Source organism: Myxine glutinosa, chromosome 2, assembly GCF_964187855.1.
Source record: "Myxine glutinosa chromosome 2, kmMyxGlut1.1, whole genome shotgun sequence".
NCBI lineage: Eukaryota > Metazoa > Chordata > Myxini > Myxiniformes > Myxinidae > Myxine > Myxine glutinosa.
Genome location: NC_136262.1, coordinates 20,113,436 through 20,135,935, shown reverse-complemented (window position 1 = coordinate 20,135,935; position 22,500 = coordinate 20,113,436). Strand labels below are relative to the sequence as shown.

The 22,500-nt window shown below is 42.3% G+C and overlaps 1 protein-coding gene across 4 annotated transcripts in view; it reads right to left on the bottom strand.

Annotated features, from left to right (window-relative positions):
* Positions 1 to 22,500, bottom strand: part of LOC137418562 (zinc finger protein 608) — a 234,097-nt gene that overhangs the window by 66,044 nt on the left and 145,553 nt on the right. For all 4 annotated transcript variants that reach the window (XM_078773012.1, XM_078773011.1, XM_078773013.1 and 1 more), the window contains exon 2: positions 14,894 to 15,200. In XM_078773012.1, the coding sequence (XP_078629138.1) occupies positions 14,894 to 15,200 (307 nt within the window). The remainder of the gene's footprint in view (positions 1 to 14,893; positions 15,201 to 22,500) is intronic.

Sequence of the window (22,500 nt, the reverse complement as noted above, 5' to 3'; positions counted from 1 at the left end):
TGAGAAGCCTATTGATTTTGAGGTCAAAGGTCAAAGGTCATCTTGATGTCAAATTTCTAAAATCACCAATTTAAATCCGATTGACTTGAAAATTGAATAACATTTGTATATTGAGTCAATAAATTGAAAGCTTTTGAGTCAAACTTCAGAATCATTGGAATCTCCCGCGATGACGCTATCTCCGAGGGCCTTTCACTTAATCACCACAGGCAGGTTGGTGGTCTTTCCGTCTTCTACCGACTCCTCTCCGGCCTTGCTCCCCCAGCTCTCTCTGGCCTCTGTCCCCCAAATATTCCTGCAGGTCGCACAAGATGTGCCTGCAACCCTCTTATGGTTAAACTGCCAAAATCAAGACTCTCTGCTCACCTTCACTCCTTCATTCCTCTTTTCTCCCGCCTCTGGAACAAACTCCCTCACTCTCTTCAATCCCACTCCTCCCTCCAGGTCTTTAAAACGGCTGTTCACCACCATCTCTTATCTTCCCCAATCCAAAACCTTGATCTTTTCTACCCCCGCTAATTTCACCCCAAATCCACTTTTTTGAGGTGACTTTTGACTTCTTTCCTGGAAGTCCTTGGTGTCCTTGCGTTTTATACCTATCCTGCCTCCCCCCAGGCCCTCTCCCTCGAAAAAACATCTCCCGATGTCCCTGCTCTCAAATGTTATGTTTGTGTGCTTCCTCCCCTTCTCTCCCCATCTTGTCGACCGCTCCCCTTTTTATATACTTTGTTTGCTTGTTTGTTTGATTTGTTTGTTTGATAAATGTTAGCTCTTTCACGAGCCGCGACTCTGTACACAAAACAAAACAAAACAAAAAAATTGGGAAATGAACTATTTGAGGTCAAAAGGTCAACTCAAGGTCAAATTGTAAAAGTCATCAATTTTCATCCAAAAAGCCATCAATTCTCAACCGATTGACTTGAAAATTGAACAGAATTTGCATATCAGGTCACTAAATTGGGAAACATACTATTTTTGAGGTCAAAAGGTCAAAGGTCAACTCAAGGTCAAACTTCCAAAATCATCATTTTTCATCTGAAAAACCATCAATTTTCATCCGATTGACTTGAACATTGAACAGCATTTGCATATTTCCTCAATGAATTGGGAAACTCACTATTTTTGAGGTCAAAAGGTCAAAGGTCAACTGAAGGTCAAACTTCTAAAATCATCAATTTTCATCTGACAACCCATCAATTTTCATCCGATTGACTTGAAAATAGAACAGCATTTGTGCATCGCCTCACTGAATTGGGAAACCAACTATTTATGAGGTCAAAAGGTCAAAGGTCAACTCAAGGTCAAACTTCTAAAATCATAATTTTTCATCTGAAAAATCGTCACTTTTCATCCTGTTGGCCCGAGCTTTGATCAAAATTGTAAATTTTAATCTTCATGAAATGGACAATTCGCTGTATCATTGGAAAACTTTGGGGGGGGGGGGGGGAGGGGAGGGGGCGGATTTTGCAAGTATCGTGCTACGCATGACGTCTTCTTGTTTGTTTGTCCGGGCGATATCTCAGCCATCCTTTGAGCTAGGTAGCTGAAATTACGGCACAATAGTGAGCCTGGTGTTGGGCTAGCGGCTAGGGTGCCGGCTTAGGATCCTAGGATCCTGGGTTCGAATCCCGGTCGATCGCTGAATTAACGCCAGGGGGGTTGACTCAGCCTGTCATCCTTCCGAGGTCGGCTAATTGAGTACCAGTTCACTGGTAATTCCCTGTTTGTCATTAAAGGCGGCAAAAAGGGCTGGCGTCAGGAAGGGCATCCGGCCGTAAAACATTGCTTCAAAAGGGGGACCAAAAAAACAACAACAACCACGGTTCCCGAAAAAGGCCAACCCCCGCTTTGCGGGGAAAAATGGCCTCTAAAGGTGGTTATTTTTTTTTTTTTTATAGTGAGCAAGTCCTTTGTCAAAAACAGTATTTTTTTTTTGATTAATCAATTAATTGATGAGTTATTTAATTATTAGCTATTAATTAAGTACTTATACATTTCCTTTCTCTTCTGCCCATTATCTCAGGCTCCTTTTGAGCTATGAAGCTGATATTTGGACATGTCAATTACCAAGTGATTTGGCTGCAAAGGCTATTTTTGATCTATTGATTAATCAATGAATTAATTAATCGATTAATTATTTATTTATTCGATTAATGACAAATTTTTTTTTTTTTTAAGTTACAGATTCTGATGAAATGGTGGTGGTTTATGTATTATATTAGCCAATTGATTAACTATATTGCTGTGATGGAGGTGCTGGCTCAGAACGTAAAGGAGGGTTTACCGTGGGAGTTGTTGTATGCAGATGATCTGGTGTTGATTGCGGGAAGTATGGATGGACTGAAGGAAAAGATGAACAAGTGGAAGGAATGTATGGAGACAAAAGGTCTGAAGTTGAATATAGGAAAGACGAAGGTGATGGCAAGTGGTAAAGCATGTGGTGAGGTGGAAAGAACAGGGAAGTGGCCATGTGCTGTGTGCAGGAAGGGTGTCGGAGTGAACTCCATTCAATATACAATGTGCGCTGAGTGGGTTCATCAAAAATGTAGCGGGCTGAGAGGGTCATTAACCAGTGTGGCAGCTACATTCAAATGTAAGGTGTGCACAGAGGGAGCTGCATATGGAGGAAATGTTGAGTTGGATCTTGGAGACGGCGTGAAGCTGGAAGGTGTGAAAATATTTTGCTACCTCGGAGACATGCTGAATGGAGAAGGTGGATCAGACTCGGCAACGGTTGCTAGAGTGAGATGTGCATGGAAGACGTTTCGGGAACTGAGTGGCGTGCTGATCAGGAGGGGAGTGTCGTTGAAGCTGAAGGGAAAGGTGTATGCTGCATGTGTGAGAAGTGTTATGATTTATGGGAGCGAGACATGGGTCATGAATGTAGAGCAGCAACGAAGGCTGGAAAGGGTGGAAATGCGAATGGTTCGGTGGATGTGCGGAGTATCGTTGAGAGAGAGGAAGACAAATGATGAATTGCGAAAGATGATGGGAATTGAGCCTGTGATTGATGCTGTGAAGAGGAACAGGTTGAGATGGTTTGGTCATGTGTTGAGGAAGGATGAAAGTGACTGGTTGAGAAGAGTGATGGAAATGAATGTAGAAGGAAGTAGAGGACGGGGAAGACCGAGAAAGACTTGGCTAAAGATGGTGGAAGAAGAAATGCGAGCAAGGGGGTTAACAAGGAGAGATGCAGAAAATAGGGCAAAATGGAGAAGATTGTCATGGGGACCGCAAGGCTAACCCCTGCTCTAGCAGGGAAAAAAAATAGCCTTAAAATGCATGTTGCTGTTGTTGTTGATTAACTATTTTATTTTTTTATGATTATTATTTATTTATTTTCATTATTAATCATTCATTTATTTTCTTTCTCATCTGGGCAATATCTCAGGCACCTTTTGAGCTAGGAAGCTAATATTTGGACATGACAGTGAACAAGTGATGTGGCCATAAAGGGTATTTTTGATTTCTTGATTAATCATTTCATTGATTAATTATTTATTGATTTAATCCATTAATTTTTTTATTTTTTATTAATGACTTATTTAATTAAATTTCTAAAAGATACATCTTTGGATGAAGCACTCGTGGTTTAGTTATGCTCTTAGCCAATTGATTAAGAAAATCTTTTATGATAATCTTTTATTGATTTTAATTATGCAATTAATCAATCAATTATTGTACACCTCTCCCTCCCAATGCACTCTCTATGAGCTGCACGGTGGTATTGCCGGGCGCCAGAGGCGCCCTGGCAATGCCGCGCTGTGGGATATTTAATTATTTGGCATGGGGGCGGTGTAGTTTGAATGTATCATTACTTGTTTTCAGTCTTTTTGTGACAACATCATGGAATACTGCCCACAGAATCTTGTTTCTCACAGTCTGAGAGTCCTTTAGGTGCTTTTTTGCAAACTCCAAGCAGGCTTTCATGTGTCTTTCACTGAGGAGAGGCTTCCGTCTGGCCACTCTGCCATGAAGCCCAGATCGGTGGAGTGTTGCAGTGATGGTTGTCCTTCTGGAAGTTTCTCCCATCTCCACACAGGATCTCTGGAGCTCAGCCAGAGTGACCATCGGGTTCTTGATCACCTCTCTTACCAAGGCCCTTCTCCACCGATTGCTCAGTTTGGCCGGGCAGCCAGCTCTAGGAAGAGTCCTGGTTGTTCCAAACTTCTTCCATTTAAGAATTATGGAGGCCACTGTGCTCTTGGGAACCTTCAATGCAGCAGAAATGTTTTTGTAGGCTTCCCCAGATCTGTGCCTCGACACAATCCTGTCTCTGAGCTCTGCAGGCAGTTCCTTCGACCTCATGGCTTGCTTTTTGCTCTGATATGCATCGTCAGCTGTGAGACCTTATATAGTCAGGTGTGTGCCTTTCCAAATCATGTCCAATCAATTGAATTTACCACAGGTGGACTCCAATCAAGGTGTAGAAACATCTAATAGATGATCAAGAGAAATGGGAGGCACCTGAGCTAAATTTCAAGTGTCATAGCAAAGGGTATGAATACTTATGTCAATGTGATATTTCAGTTTTTTCTTTTTAATAAATTTGCAAAACTTTCTAAAATCCTGTTTTCTCTTTGTCATTCTGGGGTATTGAGTGTAGATTGATGAGGGGAAAAATGAATTTAAACGATTTCAGCATAGGGCTGCAACATAACAATGTGAAAAAAGTGAAGGGGTCTGAATACTTTCTGAATGCACTGTATATGTACTTGTACATACATACATACATAATCAAACATGAACAGCACAACACATTCTGTCATCGGCAATCATTACAGGCATTTTCAGTTCATGTTCCCAAACCAAGTTTCAAAGATAACAAGCATACCTCGAAGGTCTTATTCAGCCAAGGAGAAACAGACTGTTTGTGCTTGCGTGCAAAGTTAGTTATTCAATAAATACCAGGACACACTGGACCAACAGAGCACAGTTCTTGATCATGACAGGGAATCACATTTATCATCGCAGCAGATAGAGAAAATGTTACCATCTACGAATATATTTTGATAAAAACAAAACATTTCTAATGTGTAAAACTAATAATATCATGACACCAATTCATCCACATTCTTGTGCAGTCAGCTGCACTAGTTTTTTCTCTCCACACCTACGAGGTATATCCTAAGTATCCTCTCTCTGCAACCCCCCCACTTCTCCAATGTCGCTCCCCACCATCTCCATGCACTTCAATTTTAGTCTGCCCCTTCTCCTCCTGCCATTTACATCCATATGAAAGCCAAGCATTCACATCAAAAACAAAACACTGTACACTCCGTTATGGCTTATCTTCCTTCAGGTCCACTGTAAGTGGAGACAGTTTACAACACCGTCAGCAACCTCGCCCCCATCTGACCATAGAACGATGATGCTGCAGGGGGCACTTGCAATATCCAGTAGCTGTGTTTCAAGATGTATGACACCAAATAAAAGTGAGCCCTCTATGATCAAAGGAAGAAAGCACAGAGCCATATATAGTGGCAGTGCTCCACATCCTACAGTGGCTCGAGTTCGGTTGTGTAGAGGAAGGAACAACAATGCTATTACACGATGTCACCTTGCCAGGTTGAATATACTGTGTCTATGTTCTGGAGATTCCCTGGTGTTGGGCTAGCGGCTAGGGTGCCGGCTTAGGATCCTAGGATCCTGGGTTCGAATCCCAGTAGATCGCTGAATTAACACCAGGGGGGTTGACTCAGCCTGTCATCCTTCCGAGGTCGGCTAATTGAGTACCAGCTCACTGGTAATTCCCTGTTTGTCGTTAAAGGCGGCAAAAAGGGTTGGCGTCAGGAAGGGCATCCGGCCGTAAAACATTGCTTCAAAAAGGGGACCGAAAAACAACAACAACCACGGTTCCCGAAAAAGGCCAACCCCCGCTTTGCGGGGAAAAATGGCCTCTAAAGGTGGTTTTTTATGTTCTGGAGATCATATGAATTGGTGAGTATTTATTAATCGACATGCTTTGGGAAGATGGAGCCTAAATATCCATGGCAATGTACAAAATACAAAGCAATATGACAATGTTAAACAAATAACGACTCAAAAAAGGTACACAATTCATCGACGGTTCAACACCATGACCACCTGAAAGCAGGTGGCTTTACAAGTGCACATAAAACTCAACAAGACGGACCATCAAACCTCTAAGTGCCATCAGACCAGCCTAGGTGGCGTAATAGTTGGAGCATCTGCACCGAGTCTGGGAGGTCGGCGGTTCGAACCCAGGCCGAGTCACACCTGAGATTATAATAACTAGCAACGGTACCCGCCCTACGGGCTGGGATTCAATTGGGAGGCCCAAATGAAAAGACAAAATATCAGAAATTGAAGGGTTTTTTTTATTTTAAACGATTTATATAAACATCCGTTAAATCATATCACACGCAAATCATCAAAATCGAAACGGTATTTGTAAAATTTCAACAAAAGCCACATCACTGTTCATATCGGTAAATATTATTCCATCGTGTTTGGAAAAACTGGAAAATTGGAAAAATTTTACTGATTGGAAAAACAATATAGCCCATTTTACTCCAGGGGGTCCCAGGATTACCCACCCAAAATTTCGTTGCGATCGGTTGAGCCGTTTTTGCGGTACCTGGGAACAGACGGACGGACAGACATTTGGTGAATTATAGTAAGATGATAAGTGCTGTTTCCTTGCTCGACACTCAGCATTTAAGAAGGATAGAGTACGGACAATCATAGGTTGGCACACATTGTGCATGCTTGATGGGCCTCTTGGGCTCCTCCTGCATTTAAGTCCCTTGTCATTGAAACACATCGAGTACATGACAGAAACAACCAAATTCTTCACCAATTCACTTCCTGGAAAACACAATGCGATTTCACTTCACATACCCGTGTGACCCTGACAGGAACTCGTGCGGTGAAATGCTTTATCGAGCTCAAGGAACTACTGAAACAGACAGCGTAAAACAGCACTCAAAACTTCCTGTCTATTGACCCAGATTTTTCTCTTTGCTTTGAGCGGATTCTGATGGCTGCGGCCTACAACATAATTAGATGTGATTAAAGTACAGAGAGCTTTATTTAACGCCTCTGCCTCGATGAACGTGAAGTGCGATACATGTCTACATCATGGAAATACTTTGTATGAGATGTATATCCATCGTCACGCTCCATATAACAGCTTGATCCCATCTGTGTTGAGTACATCCCCATAATCTTTATTGATAAACAAATATTTTTAGCCCCAAACCGAGCAGCAGCCCAGCTGAGGGATTACAATTTGGGTCCTGTCCAACTGTCCTTCCGTCCATACATGCGTCTGCCGTCTGTACTCAAAAATGAATGGACGCATTAATCATTGTGACCGGATGTCCATTTAATGCGTTTTTTTTTTTTGCGTTCATAAATTCACTTGGAATCATGAGTTTCTGGAAGCACCGAGCACAGCTGAATGTACAGTAAAGAAATGTAAGCAAATTAACATGGGTTTTTGAAAGAAGCTTCAAAGAAATACTGGAATTCTACTCACTCCAGCGATGTTACGCTGATTACCCAATTGGCTTCATTGCAGGAATGAGTTCAATTCCAGTATTTGATTGAACCCTTTTAAGCCTGGTGTCCTTCATATAGGACACCTAAAGAAAATGGTCTCCGGCAATTCTCATATTACAGAAAACGGATGGATAATGTGTGATTATAGAGGAGACATTCATGGTTCATTTTCCAAGAAGAGAAGTTTCCTACACTGTATATACATTACATGACCAAAAGTATGCGGACACCCCTTCTAATTAGTGGATTCATCTGTTTCAGCCACACCCATTGCTGACAGGTATATATAATCAAGCACACAGCCATGCAATCCCCAAAGACAAAAATTGGCAGTAGAATGGGCCGTACTGAAGAGTTTGTGACTTTCAATGTGGCACCGTCATAGGATGCCACCTATCCAACAAGTCAGTTCAACAAAGTTCTGCCCTGCTAGAGCTGCCCCGGTCAACTGTAAGTGCTGTTATTGTGAAGTGGAAACGTCTCGGAGCAACAACAGCTCAGCCACGAAGTGGTAGGCCACACACGCTCACAGAACAGGACCGCCGAGTGCTGAAGCGCATGGCGCGTAAAAATCGTCTGTCCTCAGTTGCAACACTCACTGCCGAGTTCCAAACTGACTCTGGAAGCAACGTCAGCACAACAACTGTTCATCAGGAGATTCATTTAATGGGTTTCCATGGCCGAGCAGCCACACAGAAGCCTAAGATCACCATGTGCAATGCCAAGCATCAGCTGGAGTGGTGTAAAGCTCGCCGCCATTGGACTCTGGAGCAGTGGAAACACGTTCTCTGGAGTAATGAATCACGCTTCACCATCTGGCAGTCCGACGGACGAATTTGCGTTTGGTGGATGCCAGGAGAACGCTACCTGCCGGAATGCATAGAGCCAACTATAAAGTTTGGTGGAGGAAGAATAATGGTCTGGGGTTGTTTTTCATGGTTCGGGCTAGGCCCCTTAGCTCCAGTGAAGGGAAATCTTAATGCTACAGCATACAATGACATTCTAGACGATTGTGTGCTTCAACGTTTGTGGCACAGTTTGGGTAAGGCCCTGTTTCAGCATGACAATGCCTCCGTGAACAAAGCGAAGTCCATACAGAAATGGTTTGGCGAGATCGGTGTGGAAGAACTCGACTGGCCTGCACAGAGCCCTGACCTCAACCCCATCGAACACCTTTGGGATGAATTTGAACGCCGACTGCGAGCCAGGCCTAATCGCCCAACATCAGTGCCCGACCTCACTAATGCACTTGTGGCTGAATGGAAGCAAATCCCCATAGCAATGTTCCAACATCTAGTGGAAAGCCTTCCCAGAAGAGTGGAGGCTGTTATCGCAGCAAAGGGGGGGGGGGGGGGGGGGGACCAACTCCATATTAATGCCCATGATTTTGGAATGAGATGTTCGACGAGCACATATGGGTGTGATGTTCGGGTGTCCACATACTTTTGACCATGTAATGTATTTTGGAATGATGATGCAATACTACAATGAGGTAATACTCGGCACAATATGGTTAATTAAGCTCTTATTGTTATGTCTTAGTGGATGAATCATAGAACTTCCATCGACGAGGGTTTTATTTAACATACAGCAAAATTATACATTATGCAATACAACTGCATAAAGAAAAAGAAAAAAATAAATAATAATGAGCTATCATACCAGCACAAATTATAATTAAATAATTAATGAAACGAGGCAGTGTGTAAAGCTTCTGCACTCTCAGATTAAATTCTCTACATCTAAACAGTCAGCCAGATGAGGCAACTTGCCTTCTAGGTGAAGATTCTTCCTCCTTCTTTCAGAATAGTTGTATTATTCATACATCTTCACCAAACGTTGGACACTACATCTGCATTCACTCTCTCGGCCTTTGGATCCTGATTCTGACTGTGTTTGCCTTCAGATTCTGTGGTGCTTCAAAAATGAGCCACCTAAGAATATCTGAAAGTTCCGAATTGCTGCGAACGTGCCACCATGATCTCAAAATGAACATTGGCAGCAAATGTATGACATTAAAAACAAGACCATAAGTCTAACAGCGGCATAGCTGGGCTTGTAAAATATAATAAACCACAAACACACATGATTAGCTTTTTTAACAGTTGTTAATGCTGTTTATAACATTAAACAAAGAAATTTGGAGGAATCCCCCCAAATTTCCATGAGGAAAGTATTACTTACAAAACTGAGCAAAGATCTACTGTAATCAAATACCCCACAAGGGTTGGGTAAATACCATGACCATTCCTGCCGCTAAAGTGGCGTTTTTCATACCGGCCTTTTGAAACCCACCAATTAAGGTTTTGTTTTGAAAACCACCATTGAAACCCATTTTTCCTGCTGCTTAACACAAAACTGAAAGGGAGGAAGACCGGGGTGTGCTCATTTACCAAGCAGCTAGCTAGCGCTTGTCAAGCCGTCCATTCCTTAACGGTTTTGAATGGAGTGCTTGCTCGAATGCTTAAACCACTTGGCGATCTCTCCACAATAAACTTGGTAAATGAACGCACACCCAATGTTCTTGAGACCTGACCATAGATCGGCTACTGTAATCTAAATACCCTAAAGAGGAATGACCTTTCCTGCCGCTCCCATAGTAAGCAGGTGCGCTAGTAAATTAAAATGTCGGTCGGTGGAGTCAGCCATCGTAATGACATCATAGACGTAATGACGTAGTGTGACGGACGGACACAAAACTGCCGCTACTTTAATATATAGAAGATTATATATTTTAACCTCCATTAACTTTGCATTCACTATGAAGGGATATGTGTTACGATTAGATTTACGACAATATTAACGTTACGTTATCATTATTATGAAAATGATATTACTAAAAAAAAAAACGAGGCTAATTTCTTACTCCCGCATTATTTGTACCATTCACTGCTCATCATTGATTCATGAACCATACACCGCTTTAATCTAGAAACTTTGCAATAACGACAAAGGGATTGCAGTGTTACGATTGTATTTTCTATAGTATTAGTATTAACGCTATTATTATTATTATTGCGAAAACAACACTACTGTATGTTTATTTTTTGGTATACAAGATTGACGCTCGGGTTAGAGCTACCATTAATCACAAAAAAAAACTGACACATAAGACACATTATAAGGACATATTAAGAAACCTGGGCTATTTTGTCCGAAGCGGCTTGAAGATGAGGCATGAAAGCATGAAGCCTAAGGCCTATATGTACTGTGTCGTTGGAAGATCCTAACGTCTATGCTTTTGTTATTTGATAGTCATTTTAACAATCGGTTTGTTTGTGTTTTACACTGAATGAAAAACGTAGAGGTAGAGCGTGGCGATTGTGATATATGACAGGTTCGAACATATGTTCGGCCTGAACGACATTGGAATCAAAATGTCGGAGTGTGAAGTCAGCCGTAGTACGCCGCAATGACATCAGACGTAATCACATCACCCTGTCCTGTGACCAGATCCTCAGCTCTGATTGGTATACGTTTGAGGGGACATACAAACATACATACATCCATATATACATAGTTACATACGGACGGACAAACACTGTTCTAGACGGCTTTGCCCTATGGGCTATGCCGAAAAAACACAGATGACCCAAAAGTCTTTGATGAACCAAAAGACCCAGATGACCCAAAGGTCCTTGATGACCCAAAAGTCCACGAGGACCCAAAATAACCCGAAAACCCAAAAGTCCCCGATGAACCAAAAGACTCCGAGGACCCACAAGGTCCCCGAGTCTAGAAGGCAGGTATGCTACAAGATGGTGAAGACCAATGAAAATTTGGTACAATGGACCAACGGGCCCACTAGTTCTATAAACATTTGCAGATAAAAAACACAAGTATGGCGGTAGTGCCATGCTTCGAAAGAGATCGAGCATGATTCACACTAAATTTCCTAGAATGTCTTGTTCTTCTTCACTGTTTGGGTAGTATCCCACAATTACATTTTTTGAAATTGCAAGCACAACATAATGTCTTACTTTTTTATCTGCAAATATGTTTTTGTAATAATTTTGCTGACTGACAAAACGTTGCAAAATTATAATAATTTTGCAACGGCTGAGTGTGGAGTCAACCGTCGTATGCTGTAATGATATCAGACGTAATCACATCACCCTGTCATGTGACCAGATCCTCAGCTCTGATTGGTATATGTTTGAGGGGACATACATACATACATACATACATACATACATACATACATACGGACGGACAAACACTGTTCGAGACTGCTTTGCCCAATGGGCTCCGCTGTAAAAAAAATTCCAACATTTAATGTAACAACAGACCATAGACAGACATTTTCCTCCCACTTCAGACAAATCAAATTAATTACAATCTTAATCATATGATGGAAATTTGGGAAGCTTAACAATTAATTTCTTTCCAGACGAAAGAATACGAAAAGAAACCACAATTAAAATTATATTCTTAATCTTTAGCTGTCGACAATGCATCGCCGAGGCCGAAAATGGTGTATCCATTTTTTGTTCAGTTCTATTCAAGAGTAAACCATTGGATGCGTGTGTGCTCTGCTTCCCAAGACTTGGGTATGCAGGAATTTTTGTTATAAGTTTACAAATGGCTTTCACTATGGTGTTGTGGTAAACTTCAGATAAAATTAGAGTGTGAATAAAAATGCTTTGGACATTGCTATGGAGGTGAAGAGTTCAGAGTGTGCCATTCGGTATGTTTCATTGATCCTCAATCTATAATGTATACATACTTCACAATGTCGAAAGATTTGCAGCTCAGGATTCATATTGTAAAGGATAGCAAACAATGTATGTATATATATGATATATATATATATATATGATATATATATATATATGATATATATATGATATATATATGATATATCATATATGATATATATATATACAGACTTGGCATTTAATATGGAATTTTTTTTTTTTCTTGACTTGGGTTTACTTTCTGAACTCGGTATATCAATCTGGTGAGTTTCTTTTACGCTTCGGTGATTTCTTTGTTAAAAGAACCATGTCACTGATTGTCTGTCGCAGCAAGAAGTCAATAACAGGATTATATCACAGGTGGCGTGACAAAATGTATGGACAGCTACATTTGACGATTGGCTTCACAATCGGGTATATAAGGGTTGTTGCGTTCTGTATTAGTGGAAAACAACTGCTGCACGCCTACAAAAGTTATTGCCGCTTCCCCTGGAGATGGTCCGTCAACTCGACAATGCTGTTTGTCATTTAGTGGTGGCTTTACGAAATTCCGGCATTAAACAGCGTGCTATTGCTCGGCAGTATGGCATCACTCAAGGTCAGGTGTCAAAGATCCTGAAACGAAATGCTCAGAGGGGTATCCCTACTCCAATACCGAGGCCAGGACGTCCCCGCAGAACCACAAGGAGGGATGATCGCCAGCTGCACCGGTTAGTCCGCAATAGCCGTACCAAGTCAGCTAATCGGCTTAGGGCTGAGTGGCAGCAACTGACAAATGTGCCTGTATCCAGAAGGCTAGTCAACCAACGACTGGTTCAAGCAGGCTTTCGTGCCAGGCGTCCCCTGAGAAAGCCACGTCTGACCAGACAACACCGCCAGCGCTGATTGCAGTGGGCCAGAGAGCACCGTCAATGGCAGCCAGGACACTGGAATCACATGACCTTCAGTGACGAGTCTAGATTTCTGGTCTATCGTCAAGATGGCCGTGTCCGAGTGCGTAGACAAGTGCATGAAGCCTACAACAAAGATTGTATAGTGCCAAGAGTCCAAGCTGGAGATGGTGGGATGACCGTTTGGGCTGCTTTTCATGCATGGGTCAAAACTGACCTGGTTGTTCTGAATGGAAACCTGAACCAGTTCAAGCACAGGGCCATTCTTGAAGAAACATTGCTTCCATTTGTTCGTGCAGCCTTTCGAGGAAACTTTGTCTTCCAAGATGACAATGCACGGCCTCATCATGCTTGCATGCTCCAACACTTTCTTGCTGACCATGGTGTAGAGCATATGGAGTGGCCTGCCATGTCCCCGGATATGAATCCGATTGAGAACTTGTGGGCAGAATTAACGCGTCAAATCGACAACTTGGACCAGCAGCCTGCCTCTGTGCGTGAATTGCAGCAGGCTATTGTCACTGCATGGCAAGCGATTCCTGTCCAAACCTTGGCAAATCTCGTGAACAGCATGCCTCAACGTGTATGTGCTCTCCTGAATGCTCGTGGGGGTTACACGAAGTACTGAACTGTAATTTTACTGTCCGTAATCCCAGTCGTAATTTAACTTTTGTTTTTTTAAAAAAAATTTGGGCTAATGTGCAAAATAAAGAGATACTTCTGGAAAACGCACAGAAGTTTAACACAGTACTGTCCGTGAATTGAGTTCGATATCAGTTTACATCACTTTCAAGGATCAATTTATTTGCTTCGAAATGTCAAATGTGGTTTTTGTTTCTTTTAAAAGTCACATTAACAAAATCTAGAATAATTTCAACATAATTCCAATGAACTTTTGGTTCTAAGTCATCTTGAAAAGTAAGTTCACCCCCACAAAAAATATATTCCATATTAAATGCCAAGTCTGTATATATATATATATATATATATATATATATATATATATATATATATATATATATATATATATATATATATATATATATATAAGAGAGCTGTTTGTCTCTGTGTCACCATTTTTCTCAAAGGTAGCTGACAGATCTTCGTCTAACTTTCATAGGTTTACCAGTGAGTGCTGGGGAGTGTTTTACGAAGGGGAAAAAAAAACTTCAAATTTTTTTTTTTTTGAAAAGAAAAAAGAAGGTTTTGGAATCTAAAAAATTGCTTTCCTTAGCCTTTGTAGCAATATGAAACGTAATATTAAATTATCCCTGATTAGTGTGTGTGTGCGCTTGTGTGTAATATCATATTAAATATAATTTTTCCTTATTGGGTGTAGTTAGGGGAGTGTTTTAGGCACCTACAAAAATATAGGAAAAAAAAATGATTTCTTCAAAATGCCAACAGGATTAGAACATCACTGGACAACTCCAGGTACTCCTGCATGTATAATGTAAATAAAAAAATGAATCTGTAAAAAAAAAATCAAGATCATTCAGCAGTTCTCTAATGTTGTGTGTGAGACATAGGGGTTGAACTTTTACTTAATTAATCTTAAACAAAATAAAATACCTCACTAAATATAACCCACAGACCCCCCTCTCCCATTCCCCATTTCCCCCTAATCCCAAATAGGATTAAATGACATTGCATCACTATGAATGCATGGTTTTGAAGTGTTAATTTTAAGGTATTCTCAATTTAATTTAGACATAAAAATGTGGTATGAGCCTTAAGTTCCAAAATGTTCGATACAAAAAATAAGCAACATAGACTCACTCTCAGTCTCATGCCAGACGATGCCTTCCAAGTTGACACAGGTGCCTGGCTCACAAGGCCCAAGGCACTCCGCGTCGGTAAGCGTGCTCGCTTCGCAGGTGCTCACGCCAACAGTCCGTGTCCGGATCAGGATTTGCTCCTCCGGTTCGGCTTCAACAAGTGGCGAGGGACAGGGTGGTCGACTCGTGAGCATACCCTCACCCACTTCAGGCTCTAGCAGGCCCGCGTGACATGGCGACGGCGGCAGGAGTACTGAGGGCGGTGGTGGCGGTGGAGGAGGTGGTGGCATAGTGAAAGAACGTTCCACCTATGACAGAGAGAGAGAGAGAGAGAGAGAGAGAGAGAGAGAGAGAGGGAGAGAGAGAAAAAAATGTAGTTTTACGCTTTCATCATTTTCGCCCATAAAGTATACACAACATTCTATTACAACCTCAAATGCAGCTTTCAGTTTCAGCATCAGCATCATTTTGATGTTTGATCGTCTGACGGCTCTTTCCTATCTCAGAGCCTAAACAAACAATCATTTCTAGTCACTATATGGTTTTAAACCACACGCAGCCATTGTTAATTTTGTCAACGCAAAGCAAGAAGAATCCAGGGGTGCTTCACCGAGAATGACGAATTTAATCATGTTGCTTGGCTGAATGGCATACAACATATGATCATGTGTCGATGTGGAAGCTTTGCTTAAAACTGCACACTCGATCAAACCGAACAATTCAAATTATCCCATCACGGGTCTTAATTGCTCAGTGTGCTTAGTTATAGATGCTAAGTTTTAGTTACATTAGTGAACCCCAAAAATTGCCACCAAAATTGGGGCCTTTTCATCATTGCGAATCAATCTTTTATCATACTCCGTTTCCAGAACATCGATTGGCACAAGACAAGTCGTGAGGTTTTCCATTTCAGAGAAACGAACCAGTAAAAGCTGCTACTCCGTCACAGGGTGCTGTAGGTCAAGACAATCATTTAGCAGTCTGGCCAAGGCGTCGCATCGTGGAAAGGCATCGTGGGGATCTGTAAACATGTACCAGTGAACGCGAGCAGATGGGACACCACACTCGTTGAAGAAACGCCCTGTGTGTGTGAAGGACCAGGGTGACCGTTTATGGTCTGGTCGGGGATTGAACGCAGACTGGAAAGCTCAATGGCGTGAGGGACGCACTGAGCTTAAAACAACTGCTAACCCAAAAGAACCTTCTCTCCTCGACTGCTAAACAGCAGACTCGTTGTGCAAACGCCTGTTCTGCGTATTAGCGGGCAGCATTAAATATTTAAAAAGGACAGCTGCAATGGTGGCATGCGGCGCTGTTCATCTGATTAAAATCCGGCAGCAGAAACACTATCCAGGAAACACCGATTCTACACAGGCCATGAATAGGAAACCCACTCACTCATTTCAATTTCCATTCATTAACTTTACATAATAAAACCAACATCAGATTACAAATAACCACCGAACTGCCCCCAGAGAGCTCAGCAGGAGTTTGCCATTCAGAGGGGAGAGAGAGGTGGGACCGCTAGGCCGCAGCTTTAAGCATGTGAATGGACAAAGGGAAGGAAAGGAGAAAAAGTGCAGACATGTTGACAAGTTTAATCGGAGAACGAGGTTTATCTTTTTTCCGCTCTGACGTTACAGCTCGGTCATTGTCTGCTATGTGTTTCCGAAAATGCAAGCAGAGTGGGAAAAATAAAGGATGCGTGCATTTGTAAATGGAGATGAACAGAACAACCACAATCAGGCCAAATTAGCCACAACTTCCTGATAATACAAACTATGGTCGTTGTAGAAAAGAGGAGGCGACAGTCTATCGTAAATACTATGTTTTTATCATTATATGTATGTGGTGTCCTTATATCCCTTCAAGAAACACTTTATAATTTCAATATTTTTTTCATATTTATAAGAGAGGGGCCAGCATTTGATTTGGTTCTCTCTCATTTTTTCAGCCTGGTGTTGCCTTAGCGGTTAGGGTGCCGGCTTGGGATCCTGGGTTTGAATCCTGGTCGATCGCTGAATTGATGCCAGGGGGATTGACTCAGCCTGTCATCCTTCCGAGGTCGGCAAATTGAGTACCACCTCACTGGTAATTCCCTGTGTGTCGCAAGAGGCGACTAACAGGGTTAGTGGCAGGAAGGGCATCCGGCCATAAAACATTGCTTCAAAAAGGGGATAATGGTGCCCGAAAAAAGGCCAACCCCTGCTCTGCGGGGGGAAATGGCCTCGAAAGGTGGTTCTACTTTTTCTCATTTTTTTCTCTTTGCAGATGTGGATGATGAAACTACTACTTCCATACCAAGCAGCTCCTTTAAATAGCAGCGTCGTCGTTTGATAAGAGGACCACTCAGCAGTTGTTGTTGTTCACCGACATTTCATACAGAAAGGTGCCAGAAAAATAGTCAGCATCAACTAAAATGACAGTTTAAAAATTCATCGTAGCTCCATCGAATATGGCTGCCCCTGCCTCGTTGTGCATAGCCTGGTGTTGGCTTAGCGGTTAGGGTGCCGGCCTGGGATCCTATGATCCTGGGTTCAAATCCTGGTCGATGGCTGAATTAACTCCAGGGGGGTTGACTCAGCCTGTCATCCTTCTGAGGTCGGCAAATTGAGTACCAGTTCACTGGTAATTCCCTGTGTGTCACAAGAGGCGACTAACAGCAGGGTTGGTGGCAGGAAGGGCCTCAAAAAGGGGACCATGGTGCCCGAAAATGGCCAACCCCTGCTCTGTGGGGAAAAATGGCCGATAAAGGTGGTTCTTCTGCCTCGTTGTGCATGGCTTTGGCCCAAGGCGTACGCAATGGAAAGGGCAAGCTGTATTAAATGGCATCACAAGACATTTTACAAATCGTGCTTTTAGCTAGTGCTAACTCATTCCTGCGAAATACTAGGCCTGAACCTATGTTAAGTACCCACTGCTGAGTGGTTCTCTTCGAAACAAACTGCAATTTTGAAGTGCTGCTTTGGATTGCAAGCGGCCATGATTTCATCATCGACCTAGTGTGGAAAAACAAAAACGATCAAGAAAGAGAAACACAAAAAGAATTAAATGCATGTTTCTGTTGTTTAAATCTACAGGGTTTTATTGAAATTGCTATTTAGTTGCCAAAGTTATTTAAAATATAAATGTTGCAATCTTATTTGGGAAGACAACCTGTAAAATGAACAAAGAATTAGGTAGAAAGGCTCTCGGTAGAGCACATACCTCCGCCAGGCTGAAGTTTGTTTTGTACCCCACTGATAGGCCGGATCTGGATTTGGACCTGAACCAAAATCGAATCGGCTTGTTCTCGTCACCTAACCACCTCATCCACCAAGTATAGTCATAACTCGTCCATAACTTTTTTTAATGTTATGTTATATATCGCTTTTCACCCAATCTCTCAATGGCGAAGAATCACTTAATAATTAAATAATTTTCATATCTGAATCCATATTCAGATCTTCACCAAAATCGAATGTGTTTGTCCTTGTCACACACCCAACCGCTCCACCAAGTTTCGTCCAAATCCGTCCACAACTTTTTGAGATATCCTGCTATGTATCGTTTTTGGCCCCATCTCCCAATGGTGAAGAATCACTTAAAAATTCTACTAGCCGGATCCGAATCTGGATCTTCACCAAAATCTAATAATTTCTGCCTTGTCACATGCGCTACCTCTCTGTAAATTTCGTCCGAATCCGTCCACAACTTTTTGATACATCTTGTTCACAGACAGACAAACAGACAAACAAAGAGGCAAACAGACAGGGGTGAAAACATAACCTCCATCCACCTTTGGTGGTGGAGGTAATGAAAATTATACCTTGTCAAAAGGAAAAAAGGCAAATATTAGCAAAAGAATAAGCTCCCACTTTCACCCCTACCCCCATCGCACCCCCACGCCCTGCTCCTCCACCCTTCCCCCAGCTTCCCATGGCCCATTCACAATGCATCCTGCAAGGACTCCCTCATAGTCTAAAGAAATGCCATTATCATGAAGGTGGAAGTGAAATGTAGAAGAGACAAGGTAAAATGAAAATCCCATTGACCTGCACCAGAAACAACTTTCCACGTTTCCAGGAGGATTTCCGATTCACCAGTCGTCACTGTTGGCATCGTGGAGTCGTGAATAATTATAGGTTCCACAGGCCGGAGATCGAACCCATAATCTTTGCATAATGATTTGGAATCCACTGTTGTGGAGATAGATGTTCAATCGAGCACACACATAATGTACACCGACGGCTAAAGCTTGTTTAAAATTGTACGACTTGCTGCACAAAAAAAGCTTGAAAGACAAACAAATCGTACTCTCCGTCACCTACGTGATCCGAGAGAAGTCAAATGCAGATCAGACCACATCGTAATCCATTTTGTCAGTTATTACAAAGAGACTGCCATCAATTATTTTCGGCCGAAGCACTTTACCTGCGTGTCTAAACAGAGGTTGGCAGGCAAACAAAGGTGAAATCAGCGGGAAGGCTCAGGGGCACACATCACCACTCGTTAAACCAACATCCCTGCACAAACGCTAAAGGCCCCCAAAAAGGTAGCGAAGGAGGAAAAAGCAGACCTTGAAATCTGTGTGTGGATCACGGTGCGACAAAGAAACTCCCCCATAAAGGAACAGGCCTTCGAAGATATCGAATAAAGCACATATACTCCACCAGGAGAGAAAGAGGAAGGGACATACTTAGGGACAAAAGGAGGCCGTAATATTCCCCCAGGAGTGTCGCTGCTAATGAGATCACCAAACCGTGCAAAGCATGAGTTTCTAACGGAGCATTTGCCAGGAATGATTCTCCAGGCCATACAAAGCTGGTGCTGGCTTTCGTTCCAAAATCGCACTGTAAATTTTACACCTTTCAAGGGACCTATTTACACTGACACAAAAAGCCAAAGTCATAAATAAAGGGAAAGTGTTTCGCTCAAACCTTTTAAAGAAGATTACTCCAAAAAAGTAAAATTGCTAATCCGCAGAACGGTAGAAGAAGGAATCTTTGATAAGGAAGACCCTCGGAAGCATTTGCCTGGACCACAGGACAAATGAAAAATGTTAAGGAAGACCCTCGGAAGCATTTGCCTGGACCACAGGACAAATGAAAAATGTTAAGGAAGACCCTCGGAAGCATTTGCCTGGACCATAGGAGAAATGGAAAATGTTAAGGAAGACCCTCGGAATAATTTGCCTGGACCACAAGACAAATGAAAAATGTTAAGGAAGACCCTCGGAAGCATTTGCCTGGACCACAGGACAAATGGAAAATATTAAGGAAGACCCTCGGAAGCATTTGCCTGGACCACAGGACAAATGGAAAATGTTAAGGAAGACCCTCGGAAGCATTTGTCTGGACCACAGACAAATGGAAAATGTTAAGGAAGACCCTCGGAAGCATTTGCCTGGACCACAGGACAAATGGAAAATGTTAAGGAAGACCCTCGGAATCATTTGCCTGGAGCACAGGACAAATGGAAAATGTTAAGGAAGACCCTCGGAAGCATTTTCCTGGACCACAGGACAAATGGAAAATGTTAAGGAAGACCCTCGGAAGCATTTGCCTGGACCACAGGACAAATGGAAAATGTTAAGGAAGACCCTCGGAATCATTTGCCTGCACCACAGGACAAATGGAAAATGTTAAGGAAGACCCTCGGAATCATTTGCCTGGACCACAGGACAAATGGAAAATGTTAAGGAAGACCCTCAGAAGCATTTGCCTGGACCACAGGACAAATGGAAAATGTTAAGGAAGACCCTCGGAATCATTTGCCTGGACCACAGGACAAATGGAAAATGTTAAGGAAGACCCTCGGAATCATTTGCCTGGACCACAGGACAAATGGAAAATGTTAAGGAAGACCCTCAGAAGCATTTGCCTGGACCACAGGACAAATGGAAAATATAAACCAAGTTTGAAGTGTGTAGGCCAAAATGAAAGCGAAACGGTAGGTGTAACTCAAAATCACTGAGTTGCTTATGTGAAAACAGCAAATGGATTATCCTCTCGAACATCATTCGCAATTGAGGTTAAACCGCCGATGGAGACAAGTCAGCAACATATCATAGGTATGAAGCCGACGGTAATGGTGAACGATGGCGGAACCGGAACCTCAAAAGGACAGTAAATAAAACTTTTCAGCCATTTTAGCACAAATCGTCATTACGCCATTACCTTAAACATAAATGACAATAAAATCCGACTCCATTAAAAGAGAAAATATGGTGGTGAGAAGTCAAAGGCCTTCCTGGGTGGCCTGAGTCGAATAAATTGTCGTATGTGTTTTCTTCTTCAGCGCAATTAGCGAGAAACCCCGGCCTTTTCATCCCATCTACGGCCTAGAGCTGGAGGAGGAGTTGAGGATGTGATTCTTGCAAACAAAGGACCCTCCTAGGATAGTCAACAAGAAAGGGCCTGTTGGGAGTTTCCTCCAGCCCTATGAACATTTTCTTTACTTTCGATTCTGTGCCTGGTTTGGCTGTCCAAGAAGCGTTTAAATCAATGTCTCTGCACAAATTCTAGAACAATCTATTCAAAGTTAACAACAAGAGCTGTTGTTAATTATGACATGAATAAATCCATGAGATAAATATCATGCCACAGCAAGTACATAAATAATGCAGTATTCCGTGGTGGTGTAATGCTTTCCTTTACGTTGTCACAAAAAGACTGAAAATAAAAGTATTCTACGTCAAAGCTGTGTATCTGTATATACATATACATACAAATATTTTGTTCAATATCTGGAGCATTTGATATACCCTCAAATACTTTTTTTCCTGGAACTAGTGGAGTCGCAAAGACAAAGATGGGACTTTCATGATATAATTTATTTTGTGTCGATGCTCATGGAGGAGCGAGAACACAAAGAATAAGGACGTAACAGAACAAAACTAGAACGACACTCGGTAGAGCGCAAACCTCCGCCAGGCTGAACAGTTTATGTTTTGTATCCACTGATAGGCCACATCTGCATCCGGACCTGAACCCAAATCTAACCGGCGTGTTCTCGTCACCCAACCAACTCGTCCACCAAGTTTAATCATAATCCGTCCACAACTTTTTGAGATATCCTGCTCAAACAGAGAATAGATGGACATGCAGACAGAGAAACAGACATAGAGGGGTGAAAGCATAGCCAATGCGTACCTATTGTGACGGAAGTGAAGAGCAATAAAACAAGAGGTGGGGTGGGGAGGTTTGGGACACCAACAGCAGGGTTGAAGGATAGAATAGAGGGAGACTTGGAGAAATAACGTATGTGTGGAAGAATGGGGAAGATGAGAGGACACGTGGGGTGAAACAAGATGGACACCGCTGCACATTGTCAATCACAGAAGTAGAAGAAAAACTGGAAGCTCGGGAAGAGATGGACTTGGGGAGCGTTAGTAGGAGTAGAAATATCATGGCTGTGGTTGAAGGATAACCTGGGATAGTGGTGAGCAGCTGTCTTGAAGCCATGGAGAGATTGAAGAAAAGAATGAGATTAAAGAGAATATGGAAGTTGGTTCCACAGGCTGGGAAAAAGAGGAACAAATGAGTGGAGGTGAGCAGTGATCCTGGATTTTGGGAATTTCACCAGAAGGGGGTTATTGGCAGAGTTTCTGTGCCCTACAGAAACACG